Source organism: Leptodactylus fuscus, chromosome 4 (assembly GCF_031893055.1).
Source record: "Leptodactylus fuscus isolate aLepFus1 chromosome 4, aLepFus1.hap2, whole genome shotgun sequence".
In the NCBI taxonomy this organism is placed as follows: domain Eukaryota; kingdom Metazoa; phylum Chordata; class Amphibia; order Anura; family Leptodactylidae; genus Leptodactylus; species Leptodactylus fuscus.
This window is the reverse complement of record NC_134268.1, coordinates 45,489,416-45,513,356: the sequence shown is the minus strand read 5'-3', so window position 1 is coordinate 45,513,356 and position 23,941 is coordinate 45,489,416. Positions and strand designations below refer to the sequence as shown.

The 23,941-nt window shown below is 41.1% G+C and overlaps 1 protein-coding gene across 1 annotated transcript in view; it reads left to right on the top strand.

Annotated features, from left to right (window-relative positions):
- LOC142201133 (uncharacterized) overlaps window positions 1-23,941 on the top strand; it is a 279,771-nt gene that overhangs the window by 11,531 nt on the left and 244,299 nt on the right. Inside the window, exons 3-5 of the mRNA XM_075271958.1 lie at window positions 18,172-18,255; window positions 19,998-20,165; window positions 23,248-23,331. Of these exons, the coding sequence (XP_075128059.1) occupies window positions 18,172-18,255; window positions 19,998-20,165; window positions 23,248-23,331 (336 nt within the window). The remainder of the gene's footprint in view (window positions 1-18,171; window positions 18,256-19,997; window positions 20,166-23,247; window positions 23,332-23,941) is intronic.

The following is a 23,941-nucleotide window of genomic DNA, read 5'->3' as shown; positions in this document are numbered from 1 at the left end:
TTTCTTTGGCCCCGAGAGTATAATAGATGGAGGCTGAGGGGAGGTATTAAAATTGAGAAACATTTATACTCACCTTCCCTCTCCTCTTTTGGGCCTCATTGGTGACGTCATGTGCTCTGGGTCACTGTTGAGGTCTGTGATTAGGCCTAAGTGGTGACATGGGTACGCCAAGAATTATGATGCTTAGCATGCCCTTGTCACTGCTGAGGCCCAATCACAGGCCTTAGGGGTGATCCCGGGTGCTTGATGTCACCCGTTATGGACTCAACAAAGAGGCCCAAAAGAGGTCAGAGAAGGTGAGTGTAAATGCTTTTATGTTTTTTAACCTCCCATGGGCCTCCACCTATTATACTCTTGGATCTGAAGAGATCCAGACTATAATAATTAACTGTAATGTATGCTACTGCATGTAGCGCCCAAATCCCTTGGTTTAGTTAAAAAACAATTGGTATATTCGGGTTGAATGAAGCATTTGGCCATCTCTAGCTGCAGTGTGTGTGCTGGCACCAGTTGCATCTGTTACTAGTAGGTGTATATTGTAGAATACACCTGGCACCTGCCATATATGGAGGAGGTTCAGCTTCTGTACCCTCTCCATATCCAACACCCAACATTATAATGTACAAGTACTACAAAGGTCAGCAAGGGTTACAGGAGTTGCCTAGCCAGGAAAATTAAAAAAATATATATATCAAATGCAAGGATGTTATACCTTCACACTTTACTTGATTTCCTGACATGTGACTGCTGGATACGTCTGTGTCAGCACACCATTGCTAGGTGATTGGATGCAGAAAACCGTGAGAAAGCAGGGCCGTGTATTTGGAGAATTTTTTATGTGTTTGAGAGCCAGAGTTGGAAAAAAGTTACTTAAATATGTAGTAGTATATTCTAGAATTCTTGGTATTGTATAATTCTATGTATAGTTTGTTGCATATTTACTTTCATAGGGAGTCAGTCACTGGCACACACACGGGCCGCTAAAATAGCAGACAATGTCAGCTGTCCGTTCTTTTAAACTAAAATTGACAAACGAAAAAGTGTTCCAAATCCGACTTGCGGCACTTTTTCATCTGCAGATTCTCGCAAACAGAGACTCTGGCGCAGATGTGATCCCAGCCTTAGCAGTTTCAAAGAAATTTTATGTGGCATTTCCATCCAGTAATAATAATAATAATTTTTATTTATATAGCGGCAACATTTTCCGTAGCACTGTACAATTTGTACGGTTCAAATACAGACAAAAAGAGACATTACAAAGAAATAGTCACTTCACACGATGGGACTGAGAGCCCTGCTCACAAGAGCTTACAATCTATGAGGTAGAGGGGGTGACACAAGAGGTAGCAGGGGCGGCATTGCTTATACAGTGGTCAGACAATTTTGTAATAGAGGTTACTGTCATTACAAAATCAAAACTTTATGAGCCGTCACCAGTCGTGTCCTTTAACATGTGGATGGAGCTTGGACATATAAAGTTAGCCTGAGATGGCTTCATATCATGTGGGGAAATGTGCAAGCTGGAACAGAGGAGGGTTAATTTTATGGCTTCTAGTTACGGTACGGAAGGGTTTACATTAGGAATTGTGATAGGCCTGTCTGAACAGATGCGTCTTTAGTTTGCGTTTGAAGCTGTAGAAATTGGGAGTTAATCTGATTGTCCGGGGTAGAGCATTCCAGAGAAGTGGTGCAGCTCGGGAGAAGTCTTGTATACGAGCGTGGGAGGTTCTGATAATAGAGGATGTAAGTGTTAGGTCATTGAGTGAACGGAGAACACGGGTTGGGCGGTAGACATAGATGAGGGAGGTAATGTATGGAGGTGCAGCATTATGGAGAGCCTTGTGGATGAGGGTGATAACTTTATATTTTATTCTATAATGAATAGGCAGCCAATGTAGTGACTGGCACAGACCAGAGGCATCGCTGTAGCGTCTAGACTGATAGATGAGCCTGGCCGCTGCATTCAGAATAGATTGTAGAGGGGAGAGTTTAGTAAGGGGAAGACCGATTAGTAAGTGCAGGTTCACATCTGTGCCCCGGTCTCCGTTATGCAGGTTTCTGTTTCCTGCCTGAAACTGGATAGGAGACGGAAACCTCAGTCTTTTTTCAAACCCATTAATTTGAATGGGTTTGAAAAGTGTCCGGCCGTGAGCGCCTGTGAGCGTTTTGTGCTCTCCGCACGAAACCGTTTTTTTTCTAACCGGACCCAAAGTCGGACCTGCAGTACTTTCTGTCCGGTTGAAAAAAAACGGTTTCACCACGGAGAGCACAAAACACTCACTGGCGCTCACGGCCGGACACTGTCTGCTAGGTTTCCATCTTCTGTCGGCAGAAGATGTAAACCTGAAAAAGGAGACTGGGGTGCAGGTGTGAACCCAGCATAAGGAGTTAGAGTAGTCAAGGTGAGAGTGAATCAACCCCCTTTAAGGAATTCTGTCACCACTTTTATTTTGTGAGTCCTCTACATGATATGCATGTGCTCAGGAGTTTTCATATTCTTAAAGAGGACCTTTCATGAGTTGGGGCACATGCGGTTTTATATATCACTGGAAAGCCGACAGTGCGCTGAATTCATCGCACTGTCGGCTTTCACGATCCGTGCCCTGGGTGAAGAGCGATCAGTGCCGGTAACGTAGCTCTTCACCGACAGAAGGGTGTTCCTGACAGTCAGTCAGGAACGCCCTTCCTCACAGCAGCGCCTATAGCGCTGTACTGTGAACGGTGAGGACACCTCCCCCAGTACTCGTCTATGTAAGAGTATTATCAGGAGGGGAGGGGGTGTTCCTCACCGCTCTCACAGTACAGTGCTATAGGCGCTGCTGTGAAGAAGGGCTTTCCTGACTGACTGTCAGGAATGCCCTTCTGACTGTGAAGAGCTACGGTACCTGCACTGATAGCTCTTCACCTAGGGCACAGATCGGGAAAGCCAACAGTGCGCTGAATTCAGCGCACTGTCGACTTTCCAGCGGTATATAAAACCGCATGTGCCCCAACTCATGAAAGCTCCTCTTTAAACTGCAGGCTAACTCCGCCCTCCAGCCCCTGATTGACAGTTTTTTCCCTATTCAATACTGTAGGGTAAAAGCTGTCAATCAGCAACTGGACAAGATAATGTGAACACTGCAAATAATAAAGTCTCCATCTAACAGGCACATAGAACACAGATACAATGCTGAAGTCAGTCACTACCTTCCAATTGTAAGGAGGTGTGTGAGCCCTGATAACTATATAGATGTGTATGCTATTTATTAGCTGTGGAATGTCAGGAGATTATTTCTTATCTCTAAAATGTCCAGTGTGACTTTTCTAGTGTTTTATTCTGTTCTATAGCATGATGCTTGTACTGTGCTCGATCTGCACTGCAATACTTTACCTTTCTTGTAGAGATCTCTTTTGGAATAACACTTTAGTTTACCTTTATTGCATTCATGTTAAGAACATAAAAAGCAAAGCTCTTCCATCTTTAGAATTTCCAGAACAAAATGACAAAGTCTGTTTCAAAGCTGGAATTATGCAGTGAAGTGTCTGTGAAGCTTGTAAACCTTCTCTGCTTTTCTTAGCAATACTTGGTCCATAATTTATGATTTGCAGAATCTCACCTTTCCTATTGAGGAATAGTCCTATACAGGAGGGGGCATAGGGCGCTTCCATTTTGTTATGTGATTTTCACATTGTCTTTTTGGCATGGCAACTCACATTTTATGATAAATTTATTATTACATATAATACCATCAGACATTCTGAAAACAATAACAGGTCCAGTTCTATTAAAATTTTCACTATCTTTCTTGTATGGCTTTCTTGTGAAAACAGTCATAGACCTGGTTCACATCTGTGTTCGGTATTCCGTTTGGAGAATCCGCTTGGGGACCCCCTGATTGGAATACCGAACGCTTTAAAAAGCGGTCAGCTAAGAAACCACACAGACCCCATAGACTATAATGGGGTCCGTGTGTTTTCCGCGTTGTATACACACGAATCATGCGGAGAGAAAAGTGCTGCTTGCAGTACTTTTTCTCTCTGCATGATTTGTGCGTACACCTTGCGGAAAAAACACGGACCCCATTATAGTCAATAGGGTCCATGTGGTTTCTCAGCTAACCGCTTTTTAATGCGCTCAGTGTTACATTTGGGGGTCCCCAAGTGGACTTCCTAAATGGAATACTGATCACAGATGTGAACCTGGCCATACTAAAACGTACATTTACACCTTAAAGGTATGTTCACACGGCAGACAATGGTTTCCACTGTGCAAACTTCCGTCGTGGCATCCTGCTCCCGATTAGGCCTGAATGAATGGGCCTAAACAGGAGCGTGTTTCGAGTCACAGACGCCGCGGCTGAATCAAGCACGGAATCCTCAGCAAGATCTTGCTTCTTTTTTCCGCTACTAGCTAGTGGAAAAAAAAGCGAGGGCCTCCCATTGAAGTCAATGGGAGCCATTTTTGCAGGTGCTTTTTGAGGCAGATTCAATGTAAAAAAAACTCTGTGGACAAGCCCTAAAGATTCTTTTCATTGTGTTTTTTGTTATTTTTTTTATTTATTTTGTACAGTATCTTCAGCTGACACAAGTGTTTGTCAGATATGGAACTTCAAGCTCCAGGGCTTTAATGCAAAATCTCTAATGGGGCTCCTATATGCAGTATATTTTATGTGGCGTAGGGACCATTTGGGGCCCCCTTGATAGTGACTGCCACCTCTGCATCCCCTATAGCTACAGCCCTGGTTCTCATCTGTCCAATCACCTTTTACTATCTCTTGTCTCATTGTGTTAAACACCAAAACACGAGCAAAGTGCAAATCTAAAATTCTTATTTATGAAGTTGAAACTAAGACAACAAATAAGAGGAGGAATAACAGAGAACCTAACCACATGTGGACACCATCTTGGAAGGTCGTAGGAGGTAAATAAGTGTCACAGGAAACAGACCAAAAAAATACGGCAGGCAGGTCCTCAGAGAGTTGCCAGTACTAAGAGTAAGGTGCTATGAATAAATATGCACATGTAGAAAAACAATCAGAGCAAAGCAGAGGAGCAAAACCAGCAAATAGTGCATCAATACATCAATAAATAAGGCTTAACACTGACCAAACAGGATGAACGCTCCCCAACACGTGTGTCGCCACCAAGACTTCGTAATGGGAAGTATTAGACAAGTCATGTATTAAACTAGTGGGATTTTTACACATTAGTCCCCCAAAGATCTACCACGAAAAAAAAAAATTGGGGTTTTCCTGCTTGTTTGGTTCTTTTTTTTTGTTTCTTTTGTTTTTGTTCAAAAGCAAGTGTGCAATGGACCAAAATGTGGATTGTAAACAGAGATTTACACATCTACTTTTTAATTGTAAATTTCCATTTTTTTATGGTTACGTACTTCCATCCTTTTTTTTTTTTTTTTTTTTTTAATAAAAAACCCCCAACCCATTATGGGTTACAATTAGACTAAGACTGAGGCCTCCCATTGTGGAAATGCAGCTTTTTTTGATGGAGATTTTGCTGAGTTTTTTTTTAAACCAAGCCTAATAGTGGCTACAAAAGGAATGGGCAATCTATAGGAAGGTCTTATACTTCTACCTCAGTCCATTCCTGGCTTTGGCTCAAAAAACCACACCAAAATCTGCAACAACAAAAAATGCGTTTCCGCAACGTGGTGCATATGGTGTACGGCCCCGTTTAACCAGTTCTACACCACCCATAGACTTTATACCTTTGAGCCGTGCTGGCGAACCTATGGCACGGGTGCCAGAGATGGCACTCAAAGCCCTCTCTGTGGGCACCCATCTGTGGAACAGATTATACTGTGTGGGGGCCACTGTAGAGCAAAATGTACTATGTGGGGGCTACTGTGGAGTAGATTGTACTGTGTGGGGGCCACTGTAGAGCAAAATGTACTATGTGGGGGCCACTGTGGAGCAGATTGTACTGTGTGGGGGCCACTGTGGGGCAGATTGTACTGTGTGGGGGCCACTGTGGGGCAGATTGTACTGTGTGGGGGCCACTGTGGAGCAAATTGTACTGTGTGGGGGCCACTGTGGGGCAGATTGTACTGTGTGGGGGCCACTGTGGTGCAGATTGTACTTTGTGGGGACCACTGTGGAGCAAAATTTACTGTGGGGGCCACTGTAGAGCAGATTGTACTGAGTGTGGGCCCTTTACTATTTATATCACACAGTATCTGTGTTATAGCAGACATGTGGTGTTCTTGCTTAATAACATTGCACGGTCTTGTAAAATAGATCTGTGCAATGTAGTGAAAATTAATTGTTCAAAATGATACTAAATGCAGTACAAAGTTGTTTGTATAATTGAAAACATGGTAAAGCCTCACTCGCACAACGATACTTTGCGAGTCCTTGATTGTCTGAAATTGTGGATCCGCAGAGTATTAAGGTTACATTGCCATGTTGGCACGTTGTGATAAATTAGTGGGTTTTGGGTTGCAGTTTGGGCACTCGGTCTCTAAAAGGTTCGGCATCACTGCCTTAGGGTGTTCAGCTCCTTACTCTATATAGGCATATACATATACACAAACGTCCTGCCTGAGATTGTGCAAATGCAGGAGCAGGGAGCCAGTTGTTACAACAGAGAGAAGGCAATTATGTATTTATTTCTCTTACAGTACTTATATACTGCCATCATATTCCAGAGCACTTTACAGACATTGTCAGTCACTGTCCCATATAGGGCTCACAATCTACAATCCCTATCAGTATGTCTTCGGAGTATGGGAGGAAATCGCTGCAAACATGGGGAGAACATACAAACTTCTTGCAGATGTTGAACTTGGTCAGATTGAAACATGTTACTTCAGCGCTGCAAGGCTACAGTGCTGTGGCTTATTGAGAAGAATGAGGAGATATTCTGGCCTCAGTAATGAAGCCATGGCTAGATTTCTGGCAAGTGCAAGACTATAAAAAGTTCCTATAGTCATTGTGGTATCCACTGCCCACCAAGACAAAAGACTGTCTCCACTAAGATGGTTGGTCAAAATCTGCAACACGGATAGGTCAGGTTCACCTGAATGTATCACATTTTTTTTCCCTTGAAAATTTGTCCTCAGTTGCTGAGATCTGCGTTTATTTCACAATATTAAATTGAGCTTTCCGGAGCACTAAGGGCACCTCTGCTTCTCAAAATCGCTTTGCACCACACTGCGGTAATGCCCTCCTTCCCCACTCCCATTTTTGAGTGAAAGGGCCAGGGAGCTATGCTTAAATCTTGTCTGATCCAGTGCTCTTACGTTCATGCTGCTGCATTAGAGCAGTGTGGGGCATAGCAGTTTGGAGCAACATGGCTGCCCTCAGTGCTCCAGACTGCTCTTTTTCATATTGTGAAATAAATTAATATCTTGGTAACAGAGGCACACATTTTCATTGGGGGAACGGCATTACATTTAGGTGAGCCTGATTTATCTGAATTTGTGACAGACTCCGTTAAAAGAGGAGCTTTCATGGGCAACCAGGTGGCTCAGTGGTTAGCACAGCAGCCTTGCAGCGCTGGAGTCCTGGGATTGAATCCTGCCGAGGATGTGTGTATGTTGTAAGGAGTGTATATGTTCTCCCCGTGTTTGCATGGATTTCCTCCCATACTCCAAAGACATACTGATAGGAATAATGTATGGGGCTCACAATCTACATTTAAAAAAAAAAAAAAAGAGGGCCTTTCATGTCCTCCTCCACATGCGGTTTTATATACCACTAGAAATATGACAGTGCACATTACCCTTATGCGCCTCCAGGGCTGGAGATATCAGTGCTGTTAGTTTCGACACCGATCTCTGCCCACCGTCAGAATGGCATTCCTGACAGTCTAGCTGGGCTCCTGTCAGTACTCGTCCATAGACATGTACTATCAGAGGGGTTGTTCTTTACCATCCTGCGATGATCCTAAACTGTGAGGAATGGCCCCAAGTACAAGCCTATGGACAAGTACTGGCGGGGGGGGGGGGGGGACATTCCTCATAGCCAATTTAGATTGTCAGGAACTCCGTTCTAACAGTGGGCAGAGATTGATACAGAAACTAAAGGCACTGATATCCCCAGCCCCGGGGCACAAAATGGGAAAGCCAACAGTGCACTGAATTTAGTGGTATATAAAACCGCATGTGCAGGAGGACATCACAGGTCCTCTTTTTAAAGGAGTATTCCCATAACTTTTGTTCTGCAGCCTGAAGACTCTGTACTCTCTTCACTTCCTGGATTTCTCGCACATTGGTGGGCAGGGTTTCATCTTGCTCTGCTATCTGCTATGATCCACAGTATGACGCTGATGTGGAAACTGATGTACTGGAGCTGGATTTGAGTCAGCTTGCATTACATACAGAGGTAACTCCTTATCTCAGCCCTTATCAGCCAAATTCAATTAAATCGGCTGATCAGTGGAAAAGCTGAAGATAGACAGCACAGTAATCTTGGAGCTCTCATCTCCCCCTCCCCTATATGAGGAGCTCCATTGCTTGTCAGCTCCTCCCTCCCCTCCTGAGAGCAGGCAGCTATGTCACTTGACAAATGAGCAGATAAGCCCAAGGGCCAGTGTCAACAATGAAGTGAATAAATTAAGATAGCGGCCAAACAAAGCAGTTTTGATAAAGAAATGTATTTAGGAAAAGTCTTATATTCACATAAACTAGCAGTATAGATAGGGTGCTTTTCATGGGACAAGCCCTTTAAGTACCACAAATTCAGGATATGGTTGTATAGTGAGAAGGAATTATGTAATATGCAGCAATTGTAGCAGTGGATATTTATACATAGCCATTTTGAGAATTGCTGCGAACCCTCAGCCAGGCCATTGGTATGGATCCCAGCTCCTTAATACAGATGATCTAGAAAAGACATCCAGACAAGGGTCTGAATGAAGAATCTTTATTTCTTTTTTCCCTAAGTGAAGACGTCTGACTATACATGTAAGTGTGGGTTAATAACAGGTCCCAATGGAGTCTTTGTAATAAAGCGAGTTTCCTTTGAATCCCACCTATGCTACAATAAGGTCATTTAACGAAAAGGCACAATTTTATAAAAACACTGGTTTAGCCATCATTATTTATAAAGTCTGCAAAATAGTTTCAAAACTTAATTTTGGACGGAATCGCTGTAATTACCGGGGCTGGCGGTTCAAGCAAATTATTATGTATAATGGAAAACGTGTTTAAAGAAATGCGCAGGCTGTAATTAAATGATAGGGTTTCATAAATGCCTGTACTTTTCGTGTTGAGTAAGCAGGGCGTGCTGTACAAATAACTTTTTTCTTCTTGCTCTTTTTTTTTTTCTAAACTTGTTTTATATTTATTTGCTATACAAGACGGTTTAACCCCTTAACACCCCCCCCCCCAGGTCTTGCGAGCTGCGAAGTGGTTAACCAGGTACACGATCCCGTTAACGTGCTACACTTTCAAAAGAAAACACAACTAATAGTTTCTGTAAAGATCACACGTCTCTCCAACATCTGTTTCGAGTCTACTATGAAAACTGTGTCTCTGATCTCATGTGTTGAACTTCTGTATCTTTGCCACTGTCTATTTCCTGCGAAAAAATACACTGAACAATAATAGCTTTTTGTTCTTAACCTTCCAACCACTGGAGCAGCTGAACAAATAACTTCCATGCTTTCATTCGGAATAATTTATTCCACGTATATGTTTGCGCAGAGTCATTTCATTTATTGAATGTTTCATCATTTAAAAATCAAATTGTGGGATTGAAACTACCGAAAACTGCCATCTAATGGTTTCCTGATGCTTAAGTCTCTTAGTAGCATTTTCTTGGAAATACATCATTTCGGCTCGAGCCGTAGAAAGTGTCCTCAGCACTTAGCAACTTTAATGTATTGTGCAAAAAAACACAATTTAACCACTGTTTACTTTTTCCCTGTTTCCTACTCTGTCAATGTTAATTATCGCTGACATTCATTTTGCTTTATAGTCGTCCTCCGCTTGCCAGATTTCGACAGAAATACCAACGTCGAGATTTCATTGTATTAGAGTGAGAAGTTCTAAATGACATGCAGTTGGATAAACATTTTCAGGTTTTCCAAACGGCGAAATAAAATGGGGATTAGCGGAATGATGGGCAATGATCTTTTGCTTCATTCCGCCTTAAATAAGCAGAAAGCAGCTGCCAGGCACATCATAATAATAATAATGGTGGCCATTTTCACTCCTTTGGCACTTCTGTTTAATGGAAGGCTCTTCTTTTTGGTGGCTCTAAGCTGTTCAGACAAGGGGATGACTGTTTTACAGCGTGGCGTAGTAATTCAGCTCGCTTTAAATCCTTGTTAAGGTCATTAATTTAAATGCTTCTTAAAGTGGTTTGTAGAAGGGACTTAGTGAAAAGACAGTGATGCTACTTTTCTCTTTCTGTGGAAGACTTGGAGTCTATATATTTGTCAGTTTCTACCACTTCGAAGCAGCACATATAGGATAGGTCTAAACCATAATGTGAAGAATTTCCATATCGTTCCATTTGAAAGTTCTATTTGTCCGTGTTAAATTCAAAAATATAGACGATTTAAAAAAATTTGAGTTTTTTGTTAGTCATGCTACTATGTGCTATGACTTCAGCGTGTGTAAAAATAAAATTGCAGCTTTTTTTCCTAGTTTAAGGTTGGAAATGGTAGAGGAATTTGAGGCAGACTTCCACCTCAAATTCCTCTCCAATTTTCATTTTTCCAACATCCCGAAGTGGAAATCCAAAGCACTCCATAGGGTTCACCTAGTGGTTAGGCTCACGTGAAAGATATTTATTAGTACCCATTAAAAGATGTACATAGAATGTATAACACAGAAATAGTACAATATAAGGAAAATGTTTGTTTTTGAAGAAGATACCCGAAGAAGAAGCCAAGAGCTTCGAAACGTTGTACTCTGCCATCATTATTAGTTAGCCATTAAAAAGGTATCAATTACTGAAGACTCTCAAGTATAATGACACAGTAATAGATGGGGGGACGACTTGTAGTCAAGAAACCAAAAAATACCCAGGCAAGGAGGCTGTCAAGGTTTTTTCAAAGCCCTTGGTTGTTGGCTGAAAAACGCGTCGGGCATATTCACGGCTACGGTGGTATGTTTGTCACGTGAGGGTTAAGTTATTTGTTTTCTTTATTTATGGCTTTATGATTTTGTAGTGGTTTATTTGTGGGCTATGCATACTTGGGATATATTTCTATTCACTGCCTCAGTTATACCTCTTCTGTACTTGACACATTGCCATTAACATTGTTATCTTATTCCTCACTGTGCCTCGCTACCTCCTTGCCTGGGTATTTCTTGGTTTCTTGACTATAAATAGTCCCCCCATCTATTACTGTGTCATCATGTTGTACTATTTCTGTGTTATATGTTCTATGTACATCTTTAAATGGGCCCTGATACATTTCATTGTCTTATGATTTAGTGTGTGGTCTAAGTATTATATTACATGTTTTGCACACATTATATATATATATATATATATATATATATATATATATATATATATATATATATAGGATTTTGTTAAGGAGGTGTAGGCTACACTCCACTTAATTATCAAGTGTGGATGTAGGGTCCAAAGCCATTAGACATATTCGGTAAAAGATCACAAAAGTTTAGTGATCCGTTTATTTGTCACACATGATATTAGCCCACATAGAATAATAATGAGTTACGTCAACGTTTCGGTCAAGTGAGTGATCTTCCTCAGACTCTCAAGTCTGAATCATGAAGGATATACAAAGGAATAACCAAAAAGTAGTTGCCAGAGCAATAGAAAGAGCATATATAACACTGTAGTAGAAGGCGCCTGGACAGAAACGTTGACATAACTCATTATTACTCTCCATGGGTTACTGTGACGCATGACAAATAAATGGATCATGGATCAGAAGTCTTTTATCTACTGGGCTCCCATGAATAAGCCTGGTCCATGGACTTGCTCACGGCACGTGTTCCATGGCAGAATTTGGTTACTTTAAAATATTTTTTTTACCTAAATAAACTAAAAAAAAGTTCAGCGTGCTTACGTAGGGAGGAGTCAGATATATTTGTTACAGGCTTCCTCGTCCTACCACCTGACTAACTACACTGAGGAAACTGTTCATGACAAAGCTGGCATGGAAGATATCAGGATCCAGATTTAATATGGCAAATTAATCAAATTAATTAAATTAATTAGATTAATTGCACTAGTTTCAGTGTAATGTCCAAAAATCTCAGATGACGATAAGAATTACCCAGTAAACTGCAGCATTGGCAATGGCTGGTGTCAAGTGACTCAATCTGTGAGAGATTCTGGGCTGTCACGTTTCCAAGACCAATGCTGTTCTTCAGACAAAAAGAATAATTCTCCACTCCATAAATGCACACATGTTTTGCACTACGTTACAAATGAAAAATATGTTTTAGGGCATGTCCATATGGGGTGGATGTGCTGTAGATTTTTTGCTATGGAATTGCAGGTGTAAAATCAGAGTAGAAAAAAATCTATGCAAAATCTCTGTAAATTGTATAGCTTTCAGTTAAAAAAATTGCCACACTTGATACTCTAGTGGATTATACCATAGATTTGTGGAAGATTTTGTAGCAGACTCTCACCAAATTCAAAACCTTTTGGGTGACTTTTTGGGAAAAGCCCCCATGTGTTTATATAAGGACTACCACTATTTCTACCTATTATAGGATATCCACATTTTTGTAATTTTTTTCTCTCTGCTGGTACTATCTCTAATTCTTAGTTGTCCCTGAGCTGATGGATAGAGACAAGCTGGTAAGATGTCTGTAAATTTCTCTCACCGAGAAGCAGCATGTAGAAAATGATAGAGATATACTAAACAGTATTAGATGTGAGTAAAGCACTTGGAATGAAATGCAGAATTGTATCTCTACTTCTCTCTCACTTGGCTACTCTTCCCCTCTTCGTAGACTTCTATAGAAACCTAAAGACAATAAGGCAGCACCGAGCCGATCCTCATGTAACACCGTTTGATGAGTGGAAAGTAGAAAGGACAAATGGCTCCTCACCTGGCAGGGTTGTGAAACAAGTCACAACAAACCTTATGGCTTTGAACCACTCAATAGGATGGTGGGAAAATGGGGCAGCCGCTGGAATACCCCACAGGGACGTCAGGACAACAGGAAACAGATGCGGACCAGACTCTTTCAAAGAACAGGTAAGAAATCAGCGCTTACCCAGACTTATTAAGAACTTCAAGTTCTTGAAGTTCTTAATACGTCTGGGTGAGCGCTGATTTCTTGCCTGCTCTTTGGAAGAAGCTGGTCCGCATCTGTTTCCTCTTTGGACATTCCATCATTGAAGAGCTAGAAGGGACTCAGCAGAGATTCAGAGTGCATGTCAGCTTGGAGGGGAGGAGAGCCTGATGAATGGAGAAAGAGGCATTTTTCTCTGATAGGAAATATTACAATCTTTCTTATTTTCACTTGTACTGTTTGGTTTATATAAAGTTTATGTGCTGAGCTAAAATAGAACAAAACAAAGCTTGAGAATTGTCATTGTTTTTGTTTTATTTCACCGAACCATTAAAAGGTATCGCCTACTAAGGACGTTAATTATTTTATCTCTTTTTATATTTTTGGCCCGTACTGAGCTGTTTTCTGTGAGTGTTAGTTCACTTTTTCCATTAATAGTTGAACAAATAGCCCTATTTCAGTTCAATTGCTATTTGCTTTATTTGTCTTCTAAGCACGGAGATGAATAATTGAATCTTATTGCTCCTAATATGAGGTATAAATAGTTATTATATCCTTGTATGATTGTATTTTAGGCTTATATTTAGCTGAGCCATTACCATTTGCCTGAGGTTCCTTTCATCCAGAAATAGCATTAATTGGTTAGGAAGGAAAGAGGTTGTATAACAATATAAAAATAAACCAAATCAAAACAAGTGAAACAACTTATTATAGGCCGCGCGTAATTTCTGGGTATGTGACAGTTTAGTAAATAAGTAGCAAGCATTAAATCAGATCTGTCAGCTGAATATGCAGCTCAGTGGTAGGGTAGATATTATAGATAAATGGCGGACTTTTATTAGCCAAAAGAACACAAAAATTGGATTTGTTTGGCTAATAGGAGAAACTAAAGAGTATCCAAGATTCATAATTCCAATGTGTACTCATATGTACTCATAAACAGCACAGCCTGATAGCACAGGGGTAAGCTAGGGAGCTCTGTCCTTGTGAATACAGAATGCTATATTCTTTATCACTTCTGTTACGCCAGGTTCACTTGAACGTTCAGGGTTCCGTTCTTTGGATCTGCTTGGAGAATCTTAAAAACGGAAACCCTATCTTCTTTAAATGCGGTTAAAGGGGCTCTATCATTGGGAAAAGTCATTTTTAACTAACCACATCCTTCATATCCTTTAGAAATGCTATTCCACACCTACCTTTTGTAGGTAAATTGCCTCAGTGGTTTTTGAATGAGCCCGTTTTTATTCATATGCTAATTAGCTTCCAGCCAGCACAGGAAGTTCCCAGCAGCACTCCCTCTCTGCTATTTTCTCCTATCTGTGTGTGCAGACAGGAAGCAGGAAGTTATCATCATCAGCAGCCTGTGCTGTACACATACATAGGAAAGAATAGCACAGAGGGTGAACGATGAGACTTCCGGGGTGCACTAAGAGGCTAATTAATATATGAATTAAAAGTGGCTAATTCAAAAACTACTGAGGTGATTTACATACAAAAGGTAGGCGTGGAATAGCCTTTCTAAAGCCTATGCAAGGATTTGCTTAGTTAAAAATGACTTTTCCCAAGGATAGAGCTCCTTTAAGCATTGATGGAGTCCACTTAAAGAGGACCTTTCACCACTTTTGGGCACATGCAGTGTTATATACTGCCAGAAAGCTGACAGTGCGCTGAATTCAGCGCACTGTCGGCTTTCCCGATCTGTGCCCGGTGTGAAGAGCTTACGGCCCGGTACCGTAGCTCTTCTATGGTCAGAAGGGCGTTTCTGACCATTAGCCAGAGACGTCCTTCTGCCTCGCGGCGCCAATCGCGCTGTGCTGTGGAGCCGGGAGGAACGCCACCCTCCCTCTGCTCACACAGCTTGTCCGTAGACGAGCATTATCAGGAGAGGGAGGGGGCGTTCCTCCCCGCTCCACAGCACAGCGCGATTGGCGCCGCGAGGCAGAAGGACGTCTCTGGCTAATGGTCAGAAACGCCCTTCTGACTGTAAAGCGCTACGGTACCGGGACCGATAGCGCTTTACACCGGGCACGGATCGGGAAAGCCGACAGTGCGCTGAATTCAGCGCACTGTCAGCTTTCTGGCAGTATATAACACTGCCTGTGCCCAGATATGGTGAAAGGTCCTCTTTAAAATGTGGTTAAGAATCGATAGACTATGATGGGGTTTGCTTAGTTTCCCTCCTGTTACTCTGTCCGAAATCGGTGGAGAGAAAAGTCCTGAAAAAAGCCTCCCATTGACTTCAATGGCTTCCTTTTTTGCTAGCAGAAAAAGGTACCCATTGAAGTCAATGAGAGGCTTTTTTTTTTTTTCAGCACTGAATCTGACGCGGAGTCCACACTAAATTGTCAGCCTGTTATGAGACTCAGTGGCCAGAGTACAGGGTACAGTACTTTTTTAAATACAGATACATACAGTGACATAGAAATACATTCAAAAATTTGTAAAAATATGTTTAACATAAAATCCTGGTTTAGCAAATAGCACATTTTCTGTTGACACAATCCATTTATTTAAAACCAAGCAGGTTTTGTGTTAGAAGATCCTTTATTAACATGACCACACAACTCCAGAGTAACAAAGTTCTGGACTACTAGTTGATATGTGCCCTAAAGACTGGTAACTAGGAAAACAACTGTGAGATTGTTTTGGTACATTTACTTGGTCCAGCTATTGACATCCACAGCAAAGATGGTCCCGTGGGGCAGGTCTGGACAAAGCTTAGCCACATCTAGAAATGATCTAGATCTAGAAAGCCTTACAAGTGACCTAGAGGTTGTTTTAGAGGACAACCCCTTTACTGTATAAAAGCTGGCCAAATGATCAGACATGTACAATGGTCAGGTATACTCAGCTCTGTCTAATTCCTGGTGGTTTCAGACCCATGAAAAGCGAATCCAGAATTCATGCATTTATAGTTGATTTGCCAAATATTTTTCTTCCGCCCAAAGTTTGATGCTTTGGTAATGGCTAAGGCCCAAGACCTCCATTTACCGAGCCAGAAGACGTCCCAAGAGCTCCATCTTTCCTTACATTTCAGGTACCATATGTTTCAGTATTAGGCATCCTGTGTTACAAAGGTATGCTTTTGCATGGGTGCCCACTGCTGTAGCAATACATTGAATATTTTTTTTTAAATTTTTTTTCCCTCTTTTATTTTTTGTATATACTCGAGCATAAGCCGACCCGAATATAAGCCGAGGCCCCTAATTTTACCCCAAAAAACTTGGAAAACTTATTGACTCAAGTATAAGCCTGGGGGGGGGGGGGGGGGAATGCAGCAGCTACTGGAAAATTTCAAAAATTAAAATGGTCGGAGTATTTGGGTGCAGTAGTTGCTGGGTGCGGGGGAAGGGGAGGGGGTGTTTTGGTTGTCTGTCTCCCCCTTCCCTGAGCTTGAGGACTGAGGTTTCCCCCCCCCCATGGAATTCAGCCTGGCTGAATATAGGGTATCATGCTGTGCTCCTATTAACCCCTTCCCGACGGAACAGGAGCACTGCAGATACCCTATATTCAGTAGACACAGGGATACCTAATGTGTTTGTGTTTCACAGTAATTCTCTACTTTTATATGTATTCTAGGGAAAGGAGTGATTTAGAATTTTTATTTTATTTTTTTATCATTTTTTTTTAAAGATTCTTTTTTTTCCCTCTATTTTATGGGAGATTCTATGCATTACTATGGCGGCTGAAAAACTGTGCTGAAAAATTCGGCATATACTCGAGTATATACAGTAACCGTTTTCCATAAAATAATGAAAAAAATGATTAAATAAAAGTAAATTATTAATAAAATTATCAGAAACAAAAATAAAAAGAACTAGTAGGCTCTATTCCTTCCTGCTAAACAGGACCCAGAATTGATGTCACTCAATGTATGACATCTAGGTGCAGGAATATTCACCCCTATGTAATGTACTGGCAGTGGTGGTATTTTTAGAGGGTCACCATAATGAAGTTTTAGTTAAGTCTATATATATATATATATATATATATATATATATATATATATATATATATATATATCCTCGCTGCCATTGTTTTTAGCATTGTGCATATTACTGGCGTGCTGTTATTTTCAAGGTGTTAGATTCTTCTCCTTGTGAAACAAAGGCCGGCTCCTTGTTCCAAGCATTCCTTGTAACTAATGTATAATTGGAATATATATATTTGAAGGCAGTGACCTTGGCTGTTTGTAATGGCATCTAAAGCAATTATGTGGCTGATGGTGATGGAGAAAGATGGCAGGGAGCAGACAGGATTGCATGAATTAGTGTAAACAGCCAGCATTGCTAAGCAGTATTAGATGACGGTGAGCTTTTTAATGAGGGAAGACACATAGTAATTAAATGTTGACATACAATTATGAGATATATCACATAACAAATCAGCGCGGCAATAAGGCAATAGGAACAGACATTTCTGGCGAGAGCAAAAAAAAACCGTCCCGTGCTCCGTCATCTGAAACTGTTTTTTATGAGCGCAGGGTGAAGGTCAAGGAGGTATCTTAACTCCATCAATCGTTTGGACAGTTACAAATGACCTTTCACTTTCCATAAGACATTCAATATTCTGAATTGGAGAGATACATTTTTCTGTGTTTAGAAAATGATGAAATTGAAATCCTTCATATCGCGCAAGGTGCAGCAACGTTGAAATCTCATGAACGCCTCATTCACCCCAACGCGCATTCATGCCGGGCTTCCCATTAACATGGAGCCAATCACTTAACGCCTGCTCTATATTTCAGGACCAAAAACGGCCACAGCAAAGCCGTAAGTGTGCTCAAAGATCATGTGAAAAATTACTGTGTAAAATGGCACCTTCGAGCAGCTGTTATTAGATCTCGTCCGCGCCACTCGAAATAACGGGTTTGACATTGCCATAGATTTACTACCGTCCCTTTTAGTCATTTGGAGAGTCGAGAACTTGTCGCCGCTCGACTTGTTTCTATTCAAATATTTTCTAGAACTGTTTTTTTTTTTTTTCCTTAGATACACGACAAAGAAAGCAAACGCGAGGCCCTACAGAAGGAACTATTAAAAGCTCAAAACCAGTACTCTGCATGTTATGATGAGGTAATCAATTTTAATTGCCTGTTTTCTATTAACCTTTGCTTTTTATTTCCTTATTCCTTGGCAGTGTAAGTACCTAAAATATACATCTATAATTAGGGATCCTGTTGTGATTGTTTATGGTTTCTGTTACCTTTTGTAATGTCTCCATGATGTGTGCCAAGTAGAAAAACCATTTTCCCTTCTGCTTCCAAACAGCCAAAAATGCATATTTTCTGTTTATAATAATGGGAGTATAAGCACTAGAGAAAAATATATATATATGGAAAAGAACTTTTGGGCTAGAACTTTTATATTTAAATGATGACTATAGAGTTTCTGTACAGGAAAGGCTCGAAGCACGCCATGTTTGACACGCTCCCAACAAGAGTTTGCCCTGGCGTAAAATCCTGCTATAGATTGCCTAAAAGCAATGGGGGAGCGTTATCTTGAGGGGGATTTTTAAAGTCTGTTATGGAGTCTGCCTTGGTGTAATGTTGTACCTAATTTATTGCACAAAGATTGATAAATTTGGAGCATCTATGAGGTCTCGTTCACATCTGCGTTCGGTATTCTGTTCAGGGAGTCCGCATGGGACCCTTCAGAACGGAATACCAAATGCAATTGCAAGCGCTGTGCAGTAAAAGCACATGGACCCCATAGACTATAATGGGGTCCATGTGCTTGCCGTGTACTGCCTGCACAAAGCATGTGGACAGGAAAGTAGATGGTGAACTACTTTCCTTTCTGCATGATCCCTGCGGAGATCTGGCGGCAAGCACACGGACCCCATTATAGTCTATGGGGTTCATGTGCTTTCACTCGCACCGCGCTTGCAGTTTCGTGCAGTATTCCGTTCAGAGGGTCTTCATGCGGACTTACCCGGACGGAATACCAACGCAGATGTGAACGAGGCCCAAGTCTGCTAGAAGATGTTACTTCATTCCTCTTTGATATTTCTGAAGTCACATAGTAGCTCTCAATAGTATTTGTAGGCAGCAGAGAGATCTACAGTTTACACAACAATCCATGATAGAAAAAACAGGTCAATATACTGAGTCCATAAAAAAATCTCAGGAGTGTCCATGGCATCCCACTTAAAGGGGTTGTCTGGGGATAAGGTTTTTATGCCTGATTGGCAAGGGGCCAGCAGCGAGCGCCTGGCCCCTGTATAGTGGCTGAGTGTCAGTACTGCAGTTCCCATTGAAGTCAGTGTGAGCTGAGCTGCAGTGATGGCACCCGTTATATAAAGCGGATGGAGCTTTCTGCTTCTGGCCTTGTATTGTGCATAGGATTGCTGCTCTGTACAGCTCATCGGTGCAGGGGCCGGCTGTTGTCCCCCCACTGATCAGGTATTTATGTCCTATCCTTAAGCCTGGACAACCCCTTTAAAATAAATGATGCTATATTAGTTACATAAAGAGTTTTAGTCAGATACAAGGACAACAGAATGGAAGAGCCTGCGCAGAGAACAACTCAGACAGCTCTGTACAATGCCGAAAGTATTGAAAGAAATATCAAGTATTTCCTTTGTACTCGCTGCTTCCATCTATGACCCAAGCAAACAGCTGTCAGAAATACCATTTCTTTTCAAGTCTGGAGGAGTCTATGTACTTGCATGTTGTGAATATTCAGGAGACAAGCAGCTTTTTGCTCAAATTAGATGCAATTCCTTCAGAGGATTAGTCTCCACTTTGGGGAACATAATGTGAAGATGGGACAACAATATTTGAAATGAACCTTGCATTTATCTGTTTTACATCCAGTTGCTCCACCGGGAAAAACTTCTACATAAACTTAAGGAAGAAAATATTCAGCTGACAGAGCAAATCATGCAGCAGTCCCAGGACATTTCCAAGATGAGTGAAGAAAGGAAGAGACTGGAGCTGAAGCTGGCGGTTGTCACCGAGAGACATAAAACTGCACAACAGGAGGTGTGTGTCTGCATGTGTTACAATACATCCCCCCCTCGTTCCTCCTTGAGTGCCTCTTGTCAATTGCAAGTTTATAGTATATAACAAGGCATGTCATTTGTAACCTGTGTTCTTCACAAATAGCAACAACATATGCGTCATTACTTTTAAGAGTAATGCAACTCATTTTTCTTTCATGATCTGTTTTCAGTGTCTGTCAAGTCTTTTTTACTAGATTTAGCGCTGGATTTGGTGTGGGGGAAATGGTGACAGGTATTTGTAATGCAAAAAAAGGTGAAGATTGGTAAATAGTTACTATTGGGCTTTGTTCTTACTATGCATATCTTCCTTGGGCTCTCCAGTTGTTGCAGCCAAGGCAAAGCTCATGTATATGCATATAGTGGGTAATGGCATACTTTGCCTTTAATAGTCTGTGAATGGTATCCTTTATCATTACAGATAGGAAAAGGTGGATTTATCATTTATCTCCTATTCTGACTACTCTATGCATACACTAGCGTCCCAAATGTCCAAACCTATGCTAGGACAGATGCTAAGTCCGACGTCTCATTTGGTCCAGCTTTCATATGTGCTTGCACAGGTCGTGGATGTCCAAAAAACTAGGGCATACACAGGGGGGGATTTATCACTCTTTGCACACAGATTTTTGCATATGCTCCCCAGTTGCCCCAATATTTGAACCACACTTGCCACTTTTGAAAATGTAGGCCAGGTTTCCACCCCATGAAATTTGGTTTTCCAAGCTAAAAATACTGATAATCTATCATAAGGATAGGTCTTTATTATACGATTGGTGGGGGTTTGATACCTGGCACCCCCACCTATCATCTATTCTCAGCAGCTGATACATGGACCATGAAGCTGGAAGCAGAGTGGCCAGACCATGGTACTGCTGCAGTAACTCAACTTGGCCACTACACAGGAAATAGAGCTGTCTGCTTCCAGCTTCAGGGTGCATGTGTCAGCTGCTGAGTACAGATGATCAATAGGGGTGCCAGGTATCAAACCCCCACCTATGTGATAGTGAAGACCTATCCTGTAACTTTATTTGCACCAAACATTGGTATAAGCAACAGCTAAAGACTACACCTATGTAGACCACTTTAAGACTTCAAAATTAGCATTGCTTTCTATTAATAATAATAATAATAATAATAATAATAATAATACATATTATTTTACATCTCACTCCGGTGTGACTAATTAAGACTGGTATAATATATACGCCGATCCTAAATCATGAGCCCCATTGTCCTGTAAAATATATATATCATCACCTGCACCCCTCTCTGATGTCATTCTCTGGGGAACGCTGCTGAAAGTAAGTTGATAGGTTGCCCAGATTCAGGTTTGCCCCTCATTTGTTAACAATTTATTGAAAGCAGGCAACACCTTTAATATGAGTAAATCCATCCACAATCCTAAGCCATTCTTTTGTGAAAACAGATGACAGCCAGACAGATTTTAAGATAAGATAATTGTCCCACAATGGGGACATTTCAGTGATACAGTTTCATAGATGGTACAGTAGTATATAACAAGAGAGAAAACACATAGAAGCTCATGGCAGATAGAGAAATCCTAGGAATCATAGCAACTAAAAAGAAAGAAACAAAGACACACTGCAGGATCATTTAGTTCTCTGTGTGAAGTAATGTTGATAATACAGCCAAATGTGGTTGGAGGACACGAGGAGGGGGGTCACAGCATGTAGATATAACAGGCAGAAACGTTTTTTTTTTTTTGCAGAGGTGGGGGACATATGCCGCTATCATGATAACATGTGGTAGTTTCTTTGGTAGGTAGTGAGATCTCCTGCTCACAGCTGATAGTTCGGTATCTTGCATCAGCTCTATTGTTCCTTAACCACAAAAAAATGCCCCAAATGTCCTTCATCACAAGCCCTCCAACTTTCTTCTTACCACTGTGTTCTACTGCCCAAAGAAGTCTGAAGCCATCCAGGTAGACAGTTGCTAAAATTGTTAAATTCGTAAAGGGGTCTGTCAAGAGATCCTAACATATCAAGCCAGTCCAGCTCTATGGAGCAATGAGGGTGTTGTCACTTATCCCTTTTCGGGTAACAGTGACGCCCTCATTGCACCAAAGAGCTCATGTACATATAGACAAAAAATGGAAATATATTGGCAGCGGATGTGCACAAGGAGAAAGCACCATTTTATTCAGGTAACTCTAACCTACCTATCTGTAGAATTGGGTTGACATGCTGGGTTTTGGGGTCTCCCTTTAACAGAACAGTGGGTCTCGAACTCCCTTATTCAGTATTGGCAATGTGGCTCCTATTTCAATGAACACAGTGGTTGTAAAAGGGGTTGTCCAGTTGTTGTGAAGGATAACAATCCATCCCAGTTTGGATTCCTAGGTAGTCCCCTGCCTATCCCTGTCTACCAGTTGGCAGGGATGATGCCAGTCAGGGGCCTCAGTTATCATGTGCCTTACTTTTTGGCATTGCTGAGCAGTGTAAACACAGTGACTAGAAATAGTGAATAGATTTGAGATGTTTGATGGTCATTTTATATTCTATACGATGGGTCATCTCCACAGAAGCCATTTTACCGAGCGGCTTGTTTGCTTACATTGGTGTGCAAAAGTTTTAGGCATATACAGAAAAAAATGCTGGAAAGTAAATATTAATGTGATTATGAGTGTGATACTCTTGTTCATTCAATAAAAGCGTTCTTACTTTGTAGCATTGTTTTCGCGCCATTTTTGCACAGGAACAGACCTAACAAATCTAAAATTTTCTGTTTTATGACCCCAAAAGAGCTCTTTATGTCGCTGTGCGAAGGGGTTAAACCGGACATGTTTAGTTCTTGCGGCACTTTGTTAGGGTTCGTCTATAGATGTAGAACTCGGTGTTGGCCTTTGTGTAGGATATCTAAGGAGTCGTACATTGAAAGGAACCAGCAAGGAGAATAAATGACACATAAAGGTTGAGAGCACAATGCCTTGACTTGCTCAAGTTAGTTTTGAATGAAGTTAGTTATTCATTCCGGTGTCTTAACTCTCGCTCATTGTCCATCTGTATTTAATTTTGATATTTCTTTCTTTTTTTTTTTTCTAGGTTAATAACAGAGATCAAATCATTTTACAACTTAAAACAGACTTGAAAACATCACAGGAGAAATATTTTGGCACTCAAGAAGAAGTAAGTACTTTGAGAGTTTAGACTGAAATGTCTGTTCACAGATCATTCTTCAGTATCCATAGCTGTTGGTAAGATGGAAATGCTCAGCTCCTTTCCTACCATTTCCTCCGTGCATGGCACAGTTACATGTAGTACAATCCTCAAGGCTTAATAATTCGGGGAAGGCTTTTCTGTCATTATTGACCCTCGTGTTACCCGTCACGGAGCGTACAACAATAAACAGTTTTCGATTCAAAGAAGGAAGTTGGGGGATACACAAGTCACTCGCTTTAATTCGGAGAGAGGCAAAGATTTGACCTTGTTGCATAGTAACAATCTCAATGATGAATATGTGCTGTCACAATGGGACGGCAATGCTTATTATTGAAAATCTTCTATTAAATTAATGAAAATTATGCAATCTGGATTTTTTTTTGTGTGGTTTGTAGCCGTCTAACCCTGAATTTATTATCGCAGGTACTTCAGAAGACATTTTACATAGTGCGCACAGGAGACACAATTTAGTGAATTGTATATTTTTCCTTTGGAATGTTAAATGCAAAGCTGAGAATGAAATAATTATACCGTGTAAAGAGAACTTTTTGTCATCATCAGCCAATGAATAGTTAAA